Consider the following 24,670-nt stretch of genomic DNA (forward strand, 5'->3'; position numbering starts at 1 on the left):
AATTATCATAATCTGGGGTTTAATTTTTAAACAATCTAATCCTATGGCAGGCCTGTACAGCAATATTTTACTTCAGTAAGATTCTCACAAACTCTATTTATTATTTACTTTTTACTTTTTAAAGGTCATTTGGTACAAAATTCAAGTATGTTCTGAGGCAAACTAGAAAAATACTTTTTATTTTTTGCAAGTCTATTAAGCAAAGGCATTCTTTTTTGTGAATGATTCTTCAACATACACAAAAATCCTTTAGAAACTATGCGGCATAATTTTATTTTTAGTTGCCACAAACTGTATTTACCTCCTTCTAAAAGAGTAAATTTCAGAGAATATGCATAACTTATAAAAAAAAAGGTTAAGTCTTTGTTGCCCATAACTATCATTCTAGGAAAATTTCTGTTTTTACTTGATAACTGTAGAAAATCTGGGATTTGGGAATGTGGAAAGAGTATCTTTCTCCCTGAAAAGCAATATTTATCAAAATTGCCCAGAACTCTACAGAAATAATGATTGTGCAATGCAGTTGAACTCAACTTTCAAGAGACAAGGACAAGAGTTTTGCTAGTTTTGCTGCTCACAAATATTTCAGGAAGGGTACTTAAGGGTACTTTAAGGGAATAAAGGTTTAAAGGAGGATTTGGCATAGTGATTGTCATTCATGATTGTGTAAAGAAAAATTTGTCACGTTTACTAAAACCTGGTATACTATAAAACTTCTCTCTCTTCACTGCATTATCAGGTTAGATGGAAGACCTTGGTTGTTACTTACTTTCTGCTGATATTTGTATTTTAACTATTGATTTTTCATTAGCTTAATTCACAAGTGAAGGAGAACAATGAGGAGGAAAAAAGTGAAGCTGAAATCAATCAAATGTACCATTTCACTGCCATTCCAGTAAAAGGTTTGATGGGAAAGGAGACTGCACCTATTAGCTACTCTCTAAACTGCATTTCATCTCTGAATCTAATTTGCTATCCTTTCACATGAAAAAAATCAAGATTTGACTACACAAAAGTTATTGCCAACATCTTCATTCAGAGGTGATTAAGCAGAGCTCATTATCCCTTTCCCAACATCCCCACCACACTTAGCATTGTTAACACCCCTGCCTCTAGACCATTAACCTGTAGGTTCTCATCAACATGTCTTGTAGTTTTTTGCCCCATTTTATCCATCCTCCAAATTCATCATTCCTGGTTTTTCCATGTTTCCTTTCTTTTTTCCTTAAGTACAATGCCTTTCAATGGACTCCACCAATAAATCCCACTGAGTATTACCTCCAAACAAATATATCCTTAAAATTATTGATGGTAGTAGAGAAAAATGACAAAAGTAAATAAAGAAAGACATGAGTTTTGATGTGTAATTAAGTATATATGTATTTTAATTCTATGTCTTAATTTAATACTGTCTTAATTTTAAACCTTGTAACTGAACAACACCTCATTTTTTACTAAATACATACAAATACACCTTTGCTTCCTTAAACTTTCTTTGTTAATTCTATTTTAAATTGGCTACTATGATGAAGATTTTTAAATATTTTCATTTTATTCACAATGACATCAAAACTCACAGCTTTCTTTCTCTCCTCTTTCCATTTTCTCTACTACCACTAACAGTTTTATATTTATCCAGCTGAGAAAATAAGAAATAAGATTAAATGAGCTACAGAGTGAGAATGAAAGGGAAAAAATGTGGTGCAAGCATAATTCCTGAAAGAGAATTAAAAATGTGGTGAGAGAATGTCTGGTTTTCTTTGAACGACTGCCTGCAAATGGAGTTTGAGAAGACTTTCTGTTTGGATAAGCCCCTCTTATGTCAAAAGTTAATATGTAAGCAGTACTTAAATGTGCATATCCACTGTATCTTTCTTAAATTACTTTGATCTTATTATTTCCATAATACACATTTAAAACTGCTTAGGAATGGTGTAGAGGTTCCTGAGAATGAAAATGTTTTTTCTTTGTGAAGCTGCAGTGTCTGGGTTTCGGAGCCCAAACACGATACTACTCTCTAAGAACTACATGCTTGAAAGTCCTTCAATGACAATGGGAGGAGAAGAATCAGAGGAAAAACTCATTGTAGTGGCAGATTTGAAGTCTAGAAATATGCTTTTGTTGATATTATGGAAGAAGCTGCAGAACCATTTAGGGGATGATTTGGTCACTTCTGTCTTTTGTACTGTGAACCCTTCTATTGTCCCTGGGAGTTTGCTCCTAGATAAGCCTCTGTGTCAGTGACTGTGACCAAAAAAAAAAAAAAAAAAAAAGCTTTATAAGCCTAAGAAAGAAAACTGGATGCTGTGATACACAGAGTGCTGGGGGGAAAAAAAAAAGACTCACTTGCAGGTGCAGGCACATTTGTTAAATTCATTGAGCAACTGGGAAGAGAGAACCTCCTTGAGAATAAATGCATCCTGAAAAAACCAATGCATAATTCCAATGCGTAGTTATTTGTGTACTCCAAAGCACAAGAGGAAAGACACATACAATGGCATTTAAATGCTAGTAATCTTTAGATGGACAAAAATCAATTATTATACAGGAGCATGACAGTGGGAAGCACTCAACATAATTTTGATAAGACTGAAAAAAATCTATTGAAAATCAAGAACTCTGAGAAAAAACAGACATTCCCTTTATGAACTTCAACCAGAATTTAGTCATCTTATACCACTCCTAGCTAGTAGATTTACACAGCAACGATGACAGGATCAGGTCATTAAGCAACGTTATGGAATGTCAGTCTTTTAAAGCACTTTCTACCTTGCTCAGAATTAGAATTTTGGTTATTTTTGGCAATTAGAAACTTATATTTCAACAAACGCTGCACAATAAAGTGTATTTGGAGTGAAGATATGATTGTGAAGTTGATAATTTTAGTTCCATTAAAAATACTAAACAAAAGAAACAGAGGAATTTTAACAACACTTGAACTGAAATTCAAAGACTGAAAAGGCAATGTGGGGAAACAAAACATTAAAGAGAGGGCATGAGTAGATCTGGGCTTTAAGTGTAGAATTATACAGAAAGATCCATCAATGCCCAAATGAAAACTTAAAAAATTTAAATGTTTAAAGAAATACTTGGTGCTTTCTAAAACGAATACCTTCCATAATATGACTATGTGCTGCAGACAGTGTGTTGAGTGTAGGTCGTATTATTGATGTGGAAAAAAAAAAACATTTGTAACAACCCTAATTCTTCTTTAAGTTATTTTATTGATGCAAATTAATTTTAAAAATATTAATGGGTTTCATTGTGGCATATTTGTGAATGCATGTAACACAGTATGATAAATTTCACTTCTCAGTACCTTCCCTGGTTCACTCCTCCTTCCTCCCTTTGTTCTTCTTCCTTTAATATAATAAATAACTTCAATTCTTAATCCCAATTCTAAAGAGGAAAAAATGACCTAAGCTCCAATACTATTTTATTTGCCTAGGAATATTCAAGATTATGATTTAAAAAGGCTGAAATGCTAAGTTAGGCAAGCACAGAAACTAAAAATCCACATATCCACGTAAGAGGAGGCTAAATGCTAGCCTCTGTAAAGGAGAATTTCTAGATATTTAGGGTATTCCCAGAAGCACATAACAGTTCTCTAGCATATGTGCAACTTCTTGATGAGAGATATTGCTTTAAGTAATGAATTCTCAATCAAGGTACTACTTTGTTTCTAAACTATAGGTGTTAGACTTTTCATAGTGAATCAACAGAAATTTTATACAGTACTAGTAGCTCAAGGTGACTAACCTGATTGGAGGACAAACATGAATAAGTTTCTTGGAAAGTCTAGATATAAGCTTTCTCATCTGTATAATGATATGAATAATGAAATTTACCTCAAAGAGGTTATTATGAAGATTAAATAAATACAAGGGTAGCACTCTTAACTATGGCACACAGAAGGCATGCAATAAATGTTTGTTATTATTATTGGTAATGAACTCTATGCAGATATTCATATAGGATGAAACTGAGAAGCACACCAATGCACTGGCCCTGGTCATCATGTTCTTCTTTCAATTTTGCAAATTTCCCAATACCTTTCCTGCATTAGGGCACTCAGCATATGCTATTCTCTCTGCCTATCACTCTCCTTTTCCCTTATTTTTCCCTTTGCAAATTCTTTCCCCAATTTTGGATTTCTGCTGCCTATTCTTCTGCTGGGAGTCCAAATTTTTCATTCTTGACCAGCAGTGCAACTATCTTCCTATAAACCAAGCCATTTAATCATTCACTTTACTCCTATATCTTGATCACAGCTGAGTGTGTATGAATGTGTGTATGTGTGTGTGTTTGTAATCATCCATATGAATTCTTGCCATTATCTAAGTTCCATAGGGCAAAAACAGTATCTATTTTGTTCATCCAATAAAGCCATTATCACAATGTCTGCATATTATCATTATTCAATGAATGTTTATTCAATAAAAAAATGGGGGATTAAATTAAATGAATGAATAAATATAGTTCATGAGAAATAGAGCTTATCATGATTGTTTCACACATAATGCTGAATTCTACATCTCACAGGTTTTTAAGATACATTATAAAAATGTTAAATAAGAATCATAGCTGAACTTATTTTTGTGTCTTCTTTACATAATAGGAACTTTAGAAGAAATGTCATTAAGCATAAAAGCCACATTTTCCTCTAAGATTTAACAAAAGAGAACAGGAAAAATAACTATAACATTAATTAGATGATCATAATCTCTCCATAAAATATAAATGAGGTACCAATAAATTACAACATGCATAATGTTTATATAAATAAGGTAAATAATCCCTTCAAAATTGTTCTTTTTCTTGACTGTGGACACTTGGAGAGAAGAGCATTCAGAAAAAGAAATAGAATTTTTTCAACTAAGAGATGTGAAAATAGTGACTATATATATATATATATATATATATATATATACACACACTGTATGAGCGTATGTGTGTAACAATATATATTGTAAACATAGTACATATGTAATGGTTTACTTACACTAAATTACAAGGAATAATAATCTAAGTAGTAGTTCTCAGTCATATTTACAGATTAGCATTTCCTGTAGAACCTTGAAAAATGAAGCTGTCTGAGGCTCAAAGACTAGAAATACTATTTCAAATAGTATAAATTATGTTTAGAATACCAGTACTTTTTAAAAGTTTTATGACTGGCCCTTATATAAATCTGAAACACTATTAGTTTAAAGATAGAAGTAAAATTGCTTATGGTTGAGAAGAATATCTGAATATAACAATTTACAAAACAATCCTGAATAACTAAGCAAGACTCAGAAACTACATGAGTAATATTAATCACTTGTTTCGTTTGTATTAGGAAACTGTAATAACCTACACAATTGAAAAATATTTAAATATAGTCATTTAAAGGTTGTTTATTTCCTTTAATTTTTCATTTAATTAAATAGCATTCACAATTTAATTTGACAAATATTTACTGAGTGATTGCTATGACTAAGATACTTTTCTCTGAAACCAAGAAATCAAAAAAGTATGAAATTTGATTATTGACCCTTGTACAGCTTACATGCCAAATAGAAACACAGACATGCATAAATTTTCTAAAATAAAAAATGCATGGTAAGTGCCACAATGAAATATTAACAGGTAAAGCATTATCCTACACTCCCTGCCACACAGTCAACTAAAGAAGAGATCAAAGAGTTTCATGACATGGATCTCATTTGAAATGAGTCTGGAAATATAAAGAACATTTACATAACAGAAAATAAAGAAGAATCAAGCACATATTTGGAGGCATGCAATAAATGATATATTTGGGAATTTGGTTGTTACGGAAGAACACAGAAAAAAATAGAGACTATTAAGGGATACAGATGTTCTCTGTACAACATTCCTTATTCTGACAACACTGAAGGCACATGTGGCATAAAAGCAGAAGACAGTCAAATCTTATTTCTCTAATTATATTTTAATGATGTTTGGGGAAAATAATGCATGCAAGAAATAGTTAAATAGCAAAATATTAATCCTAGATCATATATATTACTGCCAAATACTATAATAGCTCAGAACTGGATAGGAACATAGCAGAGAAAGAATAATGTGCCTACATAATCATAGCAGTAGGCCAACATATTGTCCCACCTCAGTTAAACACTGATCTCCTATAAGGAAAATGAAGATACAAGTTGGGACAAGACTATAGAAGGCCTTGAATATCAAGGATGAAATTTGGGGGCTTTTTAATGGTTCTTAAGCACATAAGATTATAATGTATAATCAAGTAAGCAGGAAAATGACAGAATTAATTTTTTATAGAGAGGACTAGGATGCACTGGAAAGGGTAAGGCAATAAGCAAAGGGTTAATTTTATGATTACTGCATAGGTACAAGAAGGAGGTAATGAAATCAAGAATGTACCAGTTGATGGACAAGAAAAAGGATGTGCTATTGCCTTGTGAGAACATTTTGACTGAAGAACAGGGCTGGATTGGTAGGTTATCAGTTATCTTTGAAAAGAAAGGGAGATGTCAAATTCAGTTAAAGAGGGCCTTGGAAGTTTGAATATGATATATAGGAAGCAAGTATTCTGAGGTCCTTAGCAAGGGAGCTATTTGAAAATCTCATGACTTCTATCTCTGTCATTTCAAGATTACTAGCTTTGCTTTCATTATCAGAAGCTTTTAATGAAACTTATTTTGTTTTGATTTGTCTACAGCTTTGATATCCTTTTTTAGTTAATAAAAGGACAAGCATATGAATTCCTCCTGGCTTGATATGCCACTGTAAATCAAATTTAGAAATTATATACATGCTAATGTTTATAGCGGGTTGCTCCGGATGCTAACCTCATATTCTTATTACTACCTGGGGAAACAAACATGCTGACTAAATAATAGAAAAGCTCTTTGTTCATCCTAAAAGTAAAATTCCTTATTATGAATGGCATAAATGACCATTACTGTGTGATCTTATTAAAATATACAATTATAAGTGAAGTAAAATTATCTAGCTGATCGACATTCACTTAATTAGGTTGATGGTGAAAATAATTGTGGCTTAAAAAGCATCTGCCATTTGATTTCACTAGAGAGATTAGTAAAGTTATTCTCCAGACTGAAAACAAGGTTAAGGAATAATTATAGTGGGGGAAAATACTGAAAAATAAATGCTATGTCCCTTGAAATAAATTTGCAGGAAATAAGCAGAAATAAAGTTCATGTTTTACTCCTCATTTAATTATATTTGCATGTCTGTATTTTCAAATATTAACATTGATAATTGATAATTCTTCAATAATTTATTTTGCAAAAATTTAGATTCCCAATAATATATGAAGCTGTATTTTAAATCAGTATTAAACATCCCAAACATTAATGTAATTTATATCATTGAAGATTAACAAAATAAAACTATGACTATATTAACATTGACTTGCATGTTACAAAGTAATTAATAAATAACTATAAGATAGATTGCATTCTGTTCATTACTAGTCTCTCCACTTCCATATGTATGTACATTTATCTACAAATAATGGAAAAACAAATACTTACCAAAATTGTGGTAACAATCAAAGAACGATTAGATAAGGAATCTGTGATGTTAGCTGGTTTTCCCTTTTGACTTTCTGTCATATTCAGGCCACTGGCTGGATCCCAAGTTCCAATCTATAAAATAGCAAATATACTTTGTAAATTGTCCATCAGGCACCTGAGAGAGAGAACTGCAGAGAAAGTTAAGACTGCTAACACTTATTATTCACCTCTGCTGCATTATCTCCTGTCTTTAAAGTAAAGCTGCTTGTTTTAAGCATGATTCACTGCTCTGTGAAGTGTGTCCAGTGAAGTGTGACATTAAAGAACAAAATGATCCACTGCACTGCTACAGTCGGTGTGGGAGCTTAATTTTCCATTCAAACTTTCATTCACCAAGATAAACCACACTTGATGATACCTTGACAGCTGGCTAAAACTCATGAATAGGGTATATCTTTTATTATAATGGATCTATCACATTCACTTTATAAAGATAGCATTCCATATTAGGGAAAAAGCTAAAAGACAGAGTAAAAAAACCCTAAGGATCCAGAATAAATTAATAGGTAAAGGCAGGAATTAACTAGTAAGGAAGAAATTAACTAGTATTCTCGACTACCCCCAGTAGGACAAGGTCATACCCAGATTTATCTTTGGAATTTTTAAAAACATACCTTTGCAGCTTCTAAAATACTCTCAGAAAAGGAGATTGCAGCAGTCTCATCTAGATAACTCATCAATACTTGCTCCTGTATTCTCTTTAATATGAATTTTAATTGAACTATTATTTTTTTGATAGAATAGGGCAGATAATCTTTTTCTTCTTTCCTTCTTTTCCTTTTCTCTCTCTCTCTCTCTCTTTCAAATGCTGGAGATTGAATTTAGGAATGCTGTACCACTAAGCTACATCCCTAGCCCTTTATAGTTTTTATTTTGAGGAAGGCTCTTCCTAAGCAGTCAAGACTGACTTCAAACTTGCAATCCTTCTTCTTCGTCAGCTCAAGTAGCTGGGATAACATGTGTGCACCACCTCACCCAACCACGTACACTTTGTATATAGGAATTTCATACCCAGTGATCCAGCATCTAAGATGCAGAGACTATCCTCTGCGAAGACACATATAAGTAGAGGATACCATGGAATGCATAAATTGTGGGTCATATGGCACCTACACTGTTGCCCTATCCTACAACAACAGTCATCATCAAAGGAGAACAGAGACAAAGAAAGATGTGAAATCAATAGTTTTTTAAAAATTTTATTGTTCCATTTATGTTAGATGTTTATGATAGTTTGAGAAGGCAAGAATAGGAAGCACCTTCTTAATACATAAAGAATTTCTTTGGGGGTTGGTGGAAATGTTCGGAACTAGATAGAGCTGGTGGTTTCACATTATGACTGTATTAAATGCCACCAGAGTGTTCACCTTAAAATTGTGAGTTTTGCCAGGCATGGTGGCACATGCTCATAATCCCAGCTACTCCACAATCTAAGATAGGCGTCTCAAGTTCAAAGCCAATCTGGGCAATGCAGTAAGACCCTGTCTTAAAATAAAATGAAAAGTATTGAGAATGTATCTTAGTGCTAGAGTACCCCAGATTCATCCCCCGGTATCACCAACAGAAACTTTAATTGTGTTATATTGAACGAATCTCATTTCAGTTTTTTTTAAATTTGATCAATCAATAATATAAAACAGCAGGTGTCACCTTGAATCCCATGATGAAGACTGACATAAATTCTTTGACCCTACTACAAAGTGACATTGCCACTCAGTCCACTCACAAGCTGACATGCATTTGTTAGTGACAAGCTCAGCTGTGCTTGACCCACAACCTCTACAGAAACCATCCCTGAGAGCAACAGACTTTAAATAGTCCAAACCAGTAAGGCAATGACAGCCACTTTCCTTTTTCCTTGGCTTCCAACTCAGAACCAACCAAAGAAAGCCAAACACACATGCATAACAAGTTTCATAGGATGCATCAGTACTTGATAGCCATCTCCAGTGTCCCACACCTACAGCCTCTAGGCAATGGTACCTCTCAAGGCTATGCTTTGTTCACATCACAGGGCCTCTGAGTCCCACCCAATGCAAGTAGCTAACTCCTTTGCTCTGGCAAACACTTTTTTTAAGAGAGAGAGAGAGAGAGAGAGAGAGACAGAGACAGAGAGAGAGAGAATTTTAATATTTATTTTTTAGTTTTTGGCAGACACAACATCTTTGTTTGTATGTGGTGCTGAGGATCGAACCCGGGCATGCTAGGTGAGTGCGCTACCGCTTGAGCCACATCCCCAGCCCATGGCAAACTTTTATTTATTTATTTATTTATTTATTTATTTAATTTTTGGTACTGGCAATTAAATCCAGGGGTACTTCACCATTGATTACATTCCTAGTACTTTTTTTTTTTTGTAATTTGATCAGCTTTGACATGTTTTGACATGTATGTAACCAATCCAATCAATATAAAAGGCATTTCCATTTCCATTATTTTTTAAATTTAAAATCATGCAGACTGTGTTTCCTGCATGATTTATTACATGATTTCAACCACTTTAAGATGCATAGAACCTCACTCCTACATGTCAACTACTTCAAAATTCAATGGCACATTTATTAATATCTCACAGGTCAAGGAAGAAAATACAAGTACATATAAAATGTTTTGAACTAATTGATAATAAGAGATTAAAATATGAGATCTCTAGAATGAAACAGTACTTAGATGAACATTTATAACTAAAGTACTTGTGTCATAAAGAAGCTAGAGAAACAATCAAATTATTTTCAAATTAAGAAGTAGAAAGGAAAAACAAGAGTAGGAGCAGAAATATATCAAATAGAGAAGAACTAATATAGCTAAAAGTTGATAACAATCAAATAAGTCTAATCAAGAAAAATGCAAAAACACAAAAATATCAAAAATATATTAAGGTAATATTGCAGTTGCATGTCAACATATGTGATAGCTTTCATAACATGGTCTATATTATATAAGGATCCTTGTGCTGCTGAGAAGAAAGTGTACTCAACCATTGATGGATGAAATATTCTATACATGTATTTTTTACTTCTATAGCTTCTTTATGAAATCAATAGTTCTTTTTCCTCATTCTCTCAAACCTGGGAGTTAGCAATGATGAAGTTTGCCTTCCATACTACCCTAACTAGCTACACAACTTCTTTTCTTCAAAGGAAAGAAAACTATTAATTTACCTTTTACATTAAACCTTTGTACATAAATTAAATTATTTTAATGTGATATTGATCTAGCAGGTATTATTTATTCAGTCTATCTAAATATGCAAAGTTCTCATCAACATAAGCTTATCCATATAAATATTAAGATTCTTTAACTTCACTATATTTCATCATATCCACTTTTTTGGATATGAGTGACTTTCTCAGTAAAATATTGAGTTTTTCATTTTTTTTCATTTGTGTGACTTTTTCAGTAAACTATTGAGATATCTGTTTTACCTTAAAAAGGTAAAAGAAGAAGCATAAAAGTATAAATATTAGTAATTTATTTTAATTGAAATAAGGGTAAATATGTCATTTTCATAGGTGTATGTAAGTGCAAACTACTATATTTTTCAAGTATGCATTAAATTATACGAGGGAGTAAAAGTCTTTTCAGTGATGTCTTAAAAATTTTCTTGCATATTTTCTCACATTGAGTTAAAAGTCATCTTGCTTTTAGGCACTGTGCATTCCTAATGTTTGCATCATAAGGGAAGTATACGATAAATTGTAGTGAAGTATAGCCTCCATGCACAACACTAGAGCTTATTTTCTTGATCCAACCCTAACAGTATTTTTTCTAGTTCCCGGAAAAACATCATCAGACTAGCAAGTACGCTGCTGGAGACCTGAGTGGGGACACATGGAGAGGTGCAAAATTAGATGCTTGCTAACCTGCTAAAGGTTTCAAATTCAAAATCATTAAAAGCACTCTGTTGGCTAACCAAGACACATTTGCCATTGGTATTTTGCAGTGCCTGCCATTTTTCTGTCCCTGGCCTATAATTAATACCTATCACTTATTCCTTCCTTTTTTCATGGTTGGCTAAATAGGTAGGTTATTCAGCTGTATAATTCTACCAGCCAAAGCACTGGCAAACATCATTTGTCCACTTTCTTCTACCTAATGACACCTTCAAACATGATCAACATGTTTTCAACTTTCAAACAAAGCCACTGATACAATGATGGTTTCACTTAATGACACCCTACATGATTATTTTTATAAAAAATTAGCATAGCTCTCTAAATAATTTTGTTCACTCATCGTCATACTTGTCTAATTTCATTCTCTGTCAGTTCCCATTTTAGTACTATTCGTATGGAGGATTTGAAGCTCAAAAGCCTCTCATACAAATCAATAATTTCCTATAATCACACATTAGTTATCATCATTGACACCTTAGGTTTCTTGGCATAATACTAAGAAGTTTCAGAAATTTTAGTAGCTTTAAGATATCAAGGTAAACAAAAGTTTATGTATTCCTAGATTGTAGGATTCCTAATAGTACACAGTATGCTTTAAATTTTAAAGGAGCTACCAAACCAATACTGTTGTTTTATTTTTATTTCAATGACAAGAAATATGCACAGATAAATTCAATAATTTTTTGTTTTTTATATTAAGAAACACTATTTTATTATTTGATTTAATCAGACTTTTTTTTTTTTTTTTTTTTTAAGATACTGCATATAGATCCCAGGGCCTTGTGCATGCTAGGCAGACACTCTACCACTGAACTGCATTCCCACATTCCCAGCCCTTGATCAATTCTTTTAAGTTCTTTTTTTTTTTTAACTTTTCAGTTCTGAAATAGGTATAATATATCTATATACTTCTGTCCTCAGAAAATTTATTTATGTATGGGGACTCTGCATCTTGTTCTGCCCAACACTTCAAGTTTACAAATTTCTTTCTAATATAATTATTAGTAAACACTCTTGTCCAAATAAAAATGTCATAGTTCAAATAATAAATTAATTATAACTTCACCCTAATTATAAGAATTAAATTAGGTACAAAATATGAAAGTTCTCCAAAAGCATACACTATAGAAAATTATGATTTAATTCATTTTTATTTTATGTTCTGACTCACTCTTAATTATTTTCTTCTAGTCATAAAAGAATGTATGTTTATAGCCATTAAGTTATGAAGTACATAAAAATATAAAAAGAAATAAATTTAAACTGAATTACCCAGAGTTAACCAAAGCTAATGCTTTGGTATGTTTCCTTCCAATCTTTTATCTTTCCATGTTTGTTACTTGTGCAGTTTCCATCATAACTTAGTGGTTAATAGTCCACTTTCTGCAAGAGTATCAGACTTCCTGGATACCATTATAGTCACCCAGGTGCTGTCAGGTGACTTGGGAACATTACTTATCTATTCTTCAATTTCCTTATTTATTGATGGGGAAATGGTATCATTAGTCTCAGAGTTCTTTTGTGGTTGTTGTTGTTGTTGTTGTTTTTGGTACTAGGGATTTAACTCAGGGGTGTTTAACCACTGAGCCACATCCCCAGGCTTTTTTTGTATTTTATTGTGAGACAGGGTCTCACTGAGTTGCTTAGGGTCTTGTTAAGTTGCTGAGGCTGGCTTTGAGCTTGTGATACTCTTGTCTCAGCCTCGCAAGGCCACTGGGATTATAGGCATGTGCCATTGCACCCAGCTCATGGAGCTTTTGTGAGCACTAAAATTTAAAATGACAACATATTTATCCAAAAGAATTAAAGTCAACATACTATAATGATACAGGCAAATCAGTATTTATAACAGTGCAACTCACAATAGCCAAGTTATGGAACCAGCCAAGGTGCCTGTCAACAGATGAACAGACAAAGATATGTGGTATATATACACAATGGAGCTTTACTCAGCCATAAGGAAGAATGAAATTATGGCATTTGTAGGTAAATGAATGGAAATGAAGAACATTCATGATAACTGAAATCAGCCAGACTCAGAAAGTCAAGGGTTACATGTTTTCTTTCATATGCAGAAGCTAGACCAAAATAAGGAAAAAAATGGTAGGTTGAGGAGGGAGCAACCCCATGAAAATAGAAGACAAATGAGTGGAGGAAGGGAACTGATTGGGAGGGAAGAGGGACTGGAAAAGAGAGGAACAGTGGAATGAAACTGACAAATTTATGCTATGTGCATATATGAATAGATCACAGTGAATTTCACTTTTATGTATATCTATAAAGCACTGATTTTTTAAAAAGTAAATAGAAGGAACACCAGTGGAGTTGAAGAAGGGGAACAGGGGCAGAAAAGAAGGGAGGTAAAGAGGAAATAATGGGGATAGAAATATAACAAATTATATTCCATACTTGTATAATTATGTAAAATTAAACCCCAATATTATCTATAACTATGATGCAGTAATAAAAAGATAAAAAGTCAACATAATTTGTAGTATATGTATACTATAATTATTATGATAATAGTTAAGTAAATCCTGTTTGTACTCTATTCTGAGCATTTTCTCCTGGCATTAAAAATTAGTCAAATGGCCTAATTTTAAGGACTACCCATAATGAAATTAATAAACATATCATGGTTTAACTATCATTGTCATATGTAAGAGTTTAATAAACACATTTGTTTATAATTAATTGTCCACATATTTGATTATTTTAATAACAAATTTCTAGAATTAGAATTACTGGACACAAGTTATAAGAGTTCTCAAGACTGCTAGTACATGTTGTAAAACAGCTTTCGAGAATTACTCTTCTACTTGCTATCTTCTCCCTTATAGTTCATGGTGATTCGTTTAAGATAATTGTATCTCTTAATTAATTTTCTATTAATAATAATTGAGTTACATAATTGGATGATGTTCTAGAAGTTCATGATAGTTTTGTTGTTATTTTTAGGTAGTGTTTTTCTTTATGTAATTTTTTATTCCATATATTGTATTCACCTAAATTTCTAGTATGTATTTTTAATCATGGTTGCCTTGCTTTCTATATTTGTGAATTTGTGTTTGCTGATCAATTACTATCTACATTTTCACTTTCAATATATTTTTTCATTTTATGGACTTTCTTATAGTTGTTCATCAATGGATATTTTTATGTCTGGACTTTATGCCCTCATAAATATTTAGCTTTGCTGCTTTCATATTGGTTGGCCTTCACTATTTCTTTTCTAATCCTAGGGTTGGGGTAGATAGCTATTCTGTGATAATTTGGGAAATAACTTTATTTTTGTTTAAACACTTACTATCATATTCTAAAACCAAAATTGAACCCTAAAAGTTAAAATGACATCTACTCTATAAAAATTCACTCTTTAATCTATTTTGCTATGATACATACTGATTCAGTTTTAGTTAATTTAATCTGAGATTAAGAGCACTCTTATCTGTTTGTTTATTTTGTTTTGTATATTATACATAAAATTTATTTGAGAAAAAATTAGTGCTTTTTGATATAATTTTAAAGTCAGTACTCAATACTATCTTGCTTAAATATTTTTGATCTCTATTAGAATTTCTAACCACCCATTTCTACCTTTCATTTCTTTTTCTTTATATAAGACTATTTATGTAAGCAACTCAACATACTTTTATCTGTTTGCATATTGAAGATCTTTTTTAACCTTCTTACATTAAGAAAACTTAAAGACATTGTCTCAAAGCTCCATCTTATTATTTTTTCCTAACATTTAAAGTTGCTAAAAGAGACTGAAAGCAGCTTATTATTTGTTTTTGTTGTTGTTGGCAGATATTTTATTGAAATCTTCTAGTGTTCTCTATTTTTATACATGTATATATGTGTTTTACATATTTATATATGTATATATACATATTATATACATGCATATGTACATGTTATATACACATTCATGTACATGTAAATATTTTGAAAAATATTCTCTGCAAATAAAATATCCTGATTTTATGTATAGTATGTATACAGAGAGAATTTTTTATCCTATCTATCAGAATTATAATACTTTTCTCTAGTTTCTGAAGATAGATTTTTTACTTCAGTTTTCCTGAAGTATTTGTGTCATGATCTCTTAATTAGATATTAGACTTTTCATATGAAATACTTTTCCCTCTTTGACTATCTTGCAGATGGATCCTGATCACTGCTTCAAAATATGTCTAAAGGACCTCCTCTGTATGGCAACTGATGGCCTTTAGCTGGACTTCCATAACAGTGACATTACAGTAATTACCATGTTATCTTTTTATCAGTTTCTTATCTCTTGCTAGTTAAACTTTAACCCTCTGTGGGTAGTGACAGTCACTTACTCATCTTTCTGCTCAAGGCTTTTGAATATAAGGCAACCTCGGAACTTTATATGACAGCTATGAATACATTGGTTTTTTGGAGAAAGAAAATCTGTTATTTGCTACATCTTAGAAATGTCATTTACATATTGCTTTGAGTTAAAGTTGAGATTCACTTTTATATATTGTAGCTTACTATGTTAGATTTATGTTAGTAAATTAAGGGAAGGAAGCATGTCATAAATCTCTAATAAATATTCAACATTAGTAATTATTGAAATTAGTAATATCATAAGTAAAATAATAAATTGAATTTATTATTATTCCATTCACTAAATTAACAGAATATGTAAGTGAATTCTCACACAATGAAAACTTTTAGGTTTTTTAGGTTGATTTTACACTTTTCCAAAATCATTTGTTCAAATGGTAAATATTGAACATATATTATTATGTGTCTATTATTTTATATTTACATAATATGTTTTACACGTTTTATTCTTCCTATTTCTCCACTTTTTTTAACCCCTATGTTTTGTTCTAACTCTGTTTCATTTGTGTGTGCTTGTGTATGTGTGTTCTGTTACTGGGAATTGAACCCAGGGGCACTCAACCGCAAAATTAAATCCCCATCCCTTTTGATTTTTATTTTGAGACCAAGTGTCTCTTAATTTCTTGAGGCTGACCCTGACTTGCAATTCTCTTGCCTCAGTACTGAGTAGCTGGGATACAGGGATACAACCAACTCTAACTCAATATCTTAAAAAATGTTTTAAAATATTATACCACACATCTTTACCATGTATTTGCAAATTTTCTAAGTTTTATGTATGTTTTAATATTTTATAAGTATTCTATTTAAATAATTCATTATTTTTTATTTCTCAGAAATATTCTAATTCTTACTATAATTTTATTTGATAATTGTTTTGTCTGGTTTCTTTGTTTTACTTTTTCTGAGTGAAAAAAAGCATTCATTTATACAATTAATTTTTAAATCATTCATTTATCACATTAATTATTTATTTATTTTTATGTTGACATTTTTCTCAGTATAAACTTTATTTACTTCTTAAATCACATTTATGTTCAAAGAATATTTTTGCTTCTCCACAAGATAAAATTGTTTACCTCATCTGAAATTAGCATCTTATCATGTCCTATAAAGGTACATGTCACCTTGGTTTTTATAGGCAGAATCAGCAAGGCATGTTTCTTATTCTCTGTGGAATTTTTAGAAATAATCTGTTTAACAAGAATACCGGAAACTTTCTCAAGTAGGAGTAAAATAAACATTCCAGCTAGCTTGAAAAATATTAGTTCAAAAGAAAGCCAAGCTTATTTGAAGTTAACAACTACTTTAAATTAAATTCTCTAGAAGAGTAATTGGCACAATGTAATCATCAAAATTCTCTTTACACAGTCTTATTGACATTTACCAACAAAATATCCATTGGAATGTTGGTGGTTGGGAAAAAATAATCAATAGAGTTTTCATTATAAAAGAGAGTAGGGCTGAGGGTGTAGTTCAGTGGGAGAGCACTTGCCTAGTATGTCTGAGACCCTGAGTTCAGTCTTCAGCAACACACACACACACATATACACACACACTCACACACAAAAACACAAACACAGTGTTAATGAAGAAAAGAGAAACATTTTTTAGATTAGAAAGGCCTCTGTGATCATGAGAAAGCACATTATACATGTCTCAAATGGTTTTAGCATAATGTGAATTCTCCATCATAGAATAAGTTTGCTTAAACAGTGTTTTCCCAGGAATAAGTTTTCCCCAACCACATGATCCATGAAGTACAGTTTTTAATGTAGTATTTTAACAGCTTCTCTTAGAAGAAAGGACATCCCTAGTAATGTTGCTAGAGAGTATTGAAAAAAAAAAAAGGAAACTTAAGGAAGGAATATATGTTAAGTAGTGATTTATATTTGGGAGATAAATATTCTTTTAATTGATTGAATGTGTACATATTGAATATATGGGTTACTTATTTCTCTACTAAGTACACCCATTCTTTCTGGATAATCTGCAATCCAGATTTCTTAAGTCAATATGGAACTTCACATGGGTATGGAGATTTTTTTTCAATATAGTTGTTCTCTTGTTAGGTGTTCACAGGAATTTAAAGCTTTTTCTTTCCTTCCTTACTTCTTCAAATGTTGAATATTTAAGTAAACAGTAGAGATAGAACTTGCATTACTCTCCAATAATCCTTGATATCAAAGTTTAATGGTTGTATACTTCTTTTATGTGTTAAGATGAAAGTACTTAAGCATCATGCCTGATTTATCATAGACAAAAAGGAAATACTTAATAGCAAAGCCTATATGCTGCCTGCCAGGGAAAATTCAAAGAACAGTGCAAAAGTCCTGGAATTGGACTGCCTTCCTATAGAAATTAATTGTCCACAGGACAGTGTAAGGAACTACACTTAGTTATCAGTTCCTTGATACCCAGCAGTTTCCACAGGGTTTGATATTTCACCATTTGTGAAAAACAGTACTAATGTGAGGAATATGAGGGGGGAAAAGAATGAATATTATATATATATATATATATTATGTCATATATATATATATTATATCATATATATATATGTAAAATCATCTAATATATATAATCATCTAACCATCTCCTGGAATGTGATGACTAATATAAACACATATTTTTCACATTTAGAATTTTTATTTGTGTTTAGGGCAAGTTCAATCTGAACTTAATTATAAAAAGTTAAGAGATCAGTAGTGGTTTTATTTTATTTTTCAATAAAATTTTAGCCAGTGAATTAAATATTGTCAAAAATGACAATGTGATAACACTCAATTAAGGATCATTTTCCAAGAATAAAAATGTACTTCATATTTTATTAGATTTGAAGTCAAATCAATGCTTTATAATCATGGTTAGTGTGCATGTTGTAATTCAAATTCAGTAATTGAAAAAATAAAAGTCAATATGTGATATTCTTTGATATGCCAAGATTAAAATTATTGTCCAACAAAATAGGAAATTATGTGCCCTCAAAGAATGCAGTACTATAGGCTACTAAACACATGCATCACCCACAAATGAAAATATTTTACCATCTTAAAGTTTTTAAATGACCAAGCAAAATAATAACTACAAACACACTGACAGACAAAAACGTTGATATAGTTCTGAAATAGGGCTTACGATGAATTCTATGTAGTTAGAGAAATTCAATGCTTAACATTTCCATAGAAATACATTATGAAGGGAGGCAACCCAAGAGGTATTTTGGCTTTTTAAAAAGCAAACAACACATTTCCGACTAGTTTAAAGATTACTAGTCAACATCACCATTAACATTGTTTTTGTATGGGAAAGCAAAAAAACTCTCAGTTCTTGGGAAAGTTGAGTGTTACTGTTGCCATGGGAACCAGGGCATACATATCAAATGCCATTGGGAGAGGAAGATAAAAACTGCTGTGCATCTGGTACCTAAAAATCTATTATAGAAATACCTTTCACCTAATTTAGGTGTATTTTCAGGTTTAGATTAATTTTGAAGTCTGGAATTTCTTGCAGACACCTTTTTCACAGGGAGTTAATGAGTACAGGATTCTACAGGGAAGAGAAATTTCAATAGAAAATATTCCCATAGAAATTATCACTTTTTTTAAAGAGTGTGTGTGTGTGTGTGTGTGTGTGTGTGAGAGAGAGAGAGAGAGAGAGAGAGAGAGAGAGAGAGAGAGAGAGAGAGAATTTTAATATTTACTTTTTAGTTTTCGAAGGACACAACATCTTTGTTTGTATGTGGTGCTGAGGATTGAACCCGGGCCGCACTCATGCCAGGTGAGCATGCTACTGCTTGAGCTACATCCCCAGCCCGAAATTATCACTTTTTCATTAAAAAAAAAAAAAATCTCTACAAAAATTCTTCAAAAAGCCTTTTGAAACTCTTCTGGTTCTGGAACATATATGCAGGTAAACTCAGGAAGGCAGGATTTTAGAATTAATTATTATCTCCTCATGTTTTATCAAAATATTTGACTTTAAGTGGAGAATTTTAATATTGTTTATATACTTTGGTATAAATATAAGCAGTGGTTTTTCACTATTGTTGTCAAGATGCTGGAGATCAAACCCAGGACTGCATATCTGCTAAGCAAGTGAGCTAGCAACACCACCAGGCTGCAAGCACTGAATATTTAGAAAATAAAGATCTTAAAAGTTGAAATGAAGCTTCATTTGAAAGGCAAATGTGAAAAAATCTAAGCTTTTTAAAATATTGCTTCATTAATTTATATTATTTACTAATTTTAAATTTTTTTCTTATATTCATATTATTTGTAAAGATTTTATAATGTGTATTTATACAACAAATACTCTCAAATTCTTTATAAAAATTGACAAACCTATACTATACTATTTTTATTTTAGCCCCTTTGCATTTTCAACTTTTTTCCTAATGATTTAATGAGACACAGATTATAAGTTGGTTTTATCATAAAATCATGCCGAAGCAGTAAATAAGGGAACGTTTCCACTCCTCTGCCTGTTTTTGAAGGTTTTATAGAAGTGAAGGTGGCTAGCTCCCTTTCTACAGAAATTTATGCATAACAACTTTTGTTTGTTCTCATTTGGATCAATTTTGTTTATTTCCATATCACAAAATCGTAAGAAGAAGAAAAAAATCTGTAACTAGATAATAATTTTTATTCTTAAATATCACAATTAAGTGCTGGAAGGATTTAAATTATACCATATAAGAATGAGATTTGCCACTGGTGCAATGTTCATCTTTCTGAGTTCAGACTTCAATGTGCCTTTTACGTGTACTCTACAACCCCAGATCACTCATTTCTTGACCACTGGATTTCTCTGTTTTCACATAAGAGACATGGAGGAAAATTAGAAAGAGTAAAAACTATGCTACTAGACAATAACTGCAGACACTTATTTGAATGAGTATTCTATGTGAAGTATCATGATTGTCTTAATGATTCTTTACTCATTCAATATTCAATAAATATTTCTTCAGGATACACTTTGTGCTAGACACTTTGATAGAACTTTAATACATAATAGTGGAAAATACATCATTTTTTTCATCTAATAGATCTTATATTCTTGCTAGGGAGATAGCCTTTGTAAAAGCTGCACATAAAATATATAATTACACATTTTGATATGTGCCAAGAATAAAAAGGACAGGGTACTATTAGAAACTTAAATTTGACTAGAGATTTAGGGGAATCCTGGTGAAGAAAGAAATATTTAAGATGCGACCCCTAGGATGATTTAAGTGTTCTCCATGAACAAAGGATATGAATGGGTATTCCAAGCTGAGAAAAGGCTATTGTCAAAGTATTGGGAAAATTTGTTCCTGTGGAGAAGTGAGAAAAGGTCAGTGTAGCTGGAACATAGAGTATCTGAGCAGGGGATGAGAGTCAGTGCTCTGCCAGTCATATTGGAATTTTACCTAAAATCCAATGGGAACTCATAGAAGCATTAAGCAGAGGAATGGCATGTATCAATTTGCTTTGAAAAATACTATCTGGCTGCTGTAGCTTGGGAAATGGATTATGAGGGAGAATAGAACATAGAGGCTTGTACAAGTAGTTGTACAGCTAAAATGAACCCAGAATGTGCTTATAGAAATAGATGTAGAAAAAAATAAGGTACATTCTAAAAACGTTTTGAAAGTGAAATACACAATATGGTCTTTGAATAGATGAGTTCAAGTAGAAAAAAAACCATTTATTGTAGTTTTCCTTTCCTATTCTTGACCACGCAATATCAGGCTCTAGTAACAAGAAAATTTTCCTATTGTAGCTTGAGGTAAAAAAAATTAGGATAGCACCTACTGCCTTTTCTCCCTTTATTTTCCTCCTCTATTCCAGAGAAGGTCCTGTTATGGTCCTAGAAAGTTTGTTTGGACAGATGTAACAGGTTATATATGCAGTATCGGTGATCGTTCTTGGGCCACAGCTAACTGGGCTGGGTTCCAAGCAATGTCCCCATCAAAACAGAATGAAAGGATTCATTTTTAATCTATGGGGACTATCTATGTGGGAAGAAAGTCCATAGTAGCAACATCACTCAAGGGTCAGTACTCTTAATATGTCCCATCCCTCTCTGTTCACCAGAAACATACTTGTTATTTTCTGATTTATCTGTTCCATAGTTGTAAACATCAGAAATATGAAAACAACGTAAGGATTACATTTCAGAAAGTGATTCCTAATCTATCATTTGATTGACAAATAAACAAGATACCTCTGTTTCTAGCACTTATGCTGTCCAATCTTATAAGTTTGTAATTCCATTTACTATTGGCAGAATTCCTCTACTAGAGTTTAACCCTTATATGCACATAGAATAGACATTCATCACACTTGGTAGAAGATTAAATGAATTGTGCTTGTCAAAGATGACTAAGATAGAACAATGAGACAGAAATAAGCATGTGAAGAAGTAATAGATAGTATTTTATGTGTTTGTTGCTTTTTTGCAGTGCTGAGTGTTGAACCCAAGGCCTTGTACATGCTAGGCAAAATTCTGACAGTCCTATAAGTTTTCTTTGTTTATTTTTTCTACTTAATCATGATAAGAGTTGAGGGCAGTTAGAATTCCTAGTTCTGGTCCCTGTAAAGATTGTGTTTCCTGGTCCTTTTAGAAACCATTATATTCTAACTTCAGACTATTCAAAGAAAAACCCTCATTCACTTTTTTTTGAGATGAAGAATTTGGAACTGAGAAGTTGGGAGAAAGGATAAAATTCACACAGTTAATTATGAGGAAATGGGAATTATAATTCAAGCCATCTGGATTCTCATCTATTGGTCCTTCTAAACTGAACTCAATCAAGGTAGGAATTCTTTCTTTTTCATCTGTGAGTTGGTAACTATATATTTTAGGGAAAAAATATGGTCAAGACAAAAATCATTAGTCTTTCATGAGGTGGATACTGCTATTGCCCCTGATTCAGAGATCAAGAAATTTGTTTTACAGTGATTAAGAAATTTGCACATAAATGATAAATGACAGAGAATTTGAGCCCTATTCTGTCTGAATCTAGATTTTGAACTTTTAACCATTCTATTAAACTAAAACTCAAGGACTTTTATTTAACAATATTTAATTCCTATTATGTCAAAAATCCTGTCTGTTAAAAATTGCAGCTCCAATGATTCTTACAATCTAAATAAATTTTAATCATCTCTCTATCTTTTAGATGATGAATTCAAGTAGTATTTTTTTTCCAGAATTTCAACTTGAACTCAGTCATTTATACGTTAGGAAAGTGCTCTGCCACTGAACCACATTCCTAGACCTAGGAGTACTAATTTTTCAGGATGTTGAAAACATGTCAAGTGAAGTCTTTTAGTTTTCCTTTTTTCTAAGTTACCTTCACCCATCCTCAGTACCTTATCTGTTTTTTCAGAGGAAGACTTATACCAACTTCTTTCTACCATTATTTCTCCCATTTGCTAATTATTTTCCAAATCTTAGATTTATACCTTTATCATGAGCATCTTCACCTTTTGCCATCTGTCTCCATTTCTCCTTAAAAATACAGTCCACTACTCTGCTAGTTCTTGAACTAACAACATTGTTGAAGGTTCATTTAACTCCCTGTCACTGATTACTCATCCTGCTTCCACTTAGAATGATTTCAAGTTTATAGACTCATACTGAAAGTATTTCAAGTCACAATATCTTCCCAAGCAGCCCATAACTTCCAAGCTATTCTCTCTTTAACCTCACATGGTATACTAATATATTACAAATATATTAAACCTTATGTTCAAATTATGACTCAATTTTTTTAACTCCATATCCCACTTTTATTGTGTGTCTATGTGTGCTGTGTGTATGTGTATTTACACAAAATGATCCAAGTAATTTCCTGTGAAGTTCCTTTCCTGAAATCATCCCTTCTTTCTGAAATGACTCTCTACCAAACACACTAATTATCCATTATTCAAAGTACCCCATTACCATGTTTGTATAATTAATTTATATCTGTTGCCTTCAATATGTACTTATTGCTATTTTTAAGGCTTTAAACAGATATCTGTCCATTGAGTTTATTTAAAAACTGAGGACAGTATTTAATTTAGCAAACCAAACTTTCTGATTTCAGAAGCAAATACAAAATACCTATGAAATTCTATGGCAACATGTATAACTCAAAATCTTTTACCTTACTTATTATTAATATGGTACTTTATCATATATACTTGGCAACCATGTTGTATATGGTTGCTATATGATAGCTTAAGGCATGGAAAAGACTTCTGCAATGTTTTTTTTTTTTTAAATTTTGAATTCAAAATAGGAGTGAATCCATGGAGATATGAAGCACATCACTATTTTAAATGTTGAAATAGAAGCAATGATCAGGCTCATCCTAATTACTTGGATATTTCCAAAAATAAGATAATCACAACCCTAGTAAGTATGGGGATAAACTCTTAGGAGCTGACTAAATTCAACTATCTCCAGTCTTAGATACAAACGGATGTTCTCAACTTTGAAACAAAGTGATTCAAAAGTGACTATCCATGAATGTTTGAGTTCCAGTTTCTTATAAAACATTCCTGAAATTAAATAGTCTTGACTAAAGGTACAGTAAGAAACTCTCAGTGGGAGGAGGAAACATCCCTGTCATCTTGAGTCATCATTTGGTCATAAGGTACTTATCTTTGTGACATTATCAAAAATGTGTTCTCTCTGTCTCTCTCTTGGGAATCTTTTGAATCACCTCTTATATATGCTGTTACTTTTCAGGCTAGAAGGAAAGTTCTGACTCAACTTCTTTCTTCAGTTTCCATCTATGAATAATGTTCTATGTTGAATTGCTAGATAAAATATAAT

The 24,670-nt window shown here is 31.9% G+C and overlaps 1 protein-coding gene across 3 annotated transcripts in view; it reads right to left on the reverse strand.

Moving 5' to 3' along the window:
- The window catches only part of Grik2 (glutamate ionotropic receptor kainate type subunit 2), a 634,369-nt gene that overhangs the window by 262,011 nt on the left and 347,688 nt on the right, over positions 1-24,670 (reverse strand). For all 3 annotated transcript variants that reach the window (XM_026406867.2, XM_077801706.1, XM_077801707.1), the window contains exon 9: positions 7,545-7,658. In XM_026406867.2, the coding sequence (XP_026262652.1) occupies positions 7,545-7,658 (114 nt within the window). The remainder of the gene's footprint in view (positions 1-7,544; positions 7,659-24,670) is intronic.

This window comes from Urocitellus parryii, chromosome 8, assembly GCF_045843805.1.
Source record: "Urocitellus parryii isolate mUroPar1 chromosome 8, mUroPar1.hap1, whole genome shotgun sequence".
NCBI classification, from domain to species: domain Eukaryota; kingdom Metazoa; phylum Chordata; class Mammalia; order Rodentia; family Sciuridae; genus Urocitellus; species Urocitellus parryii.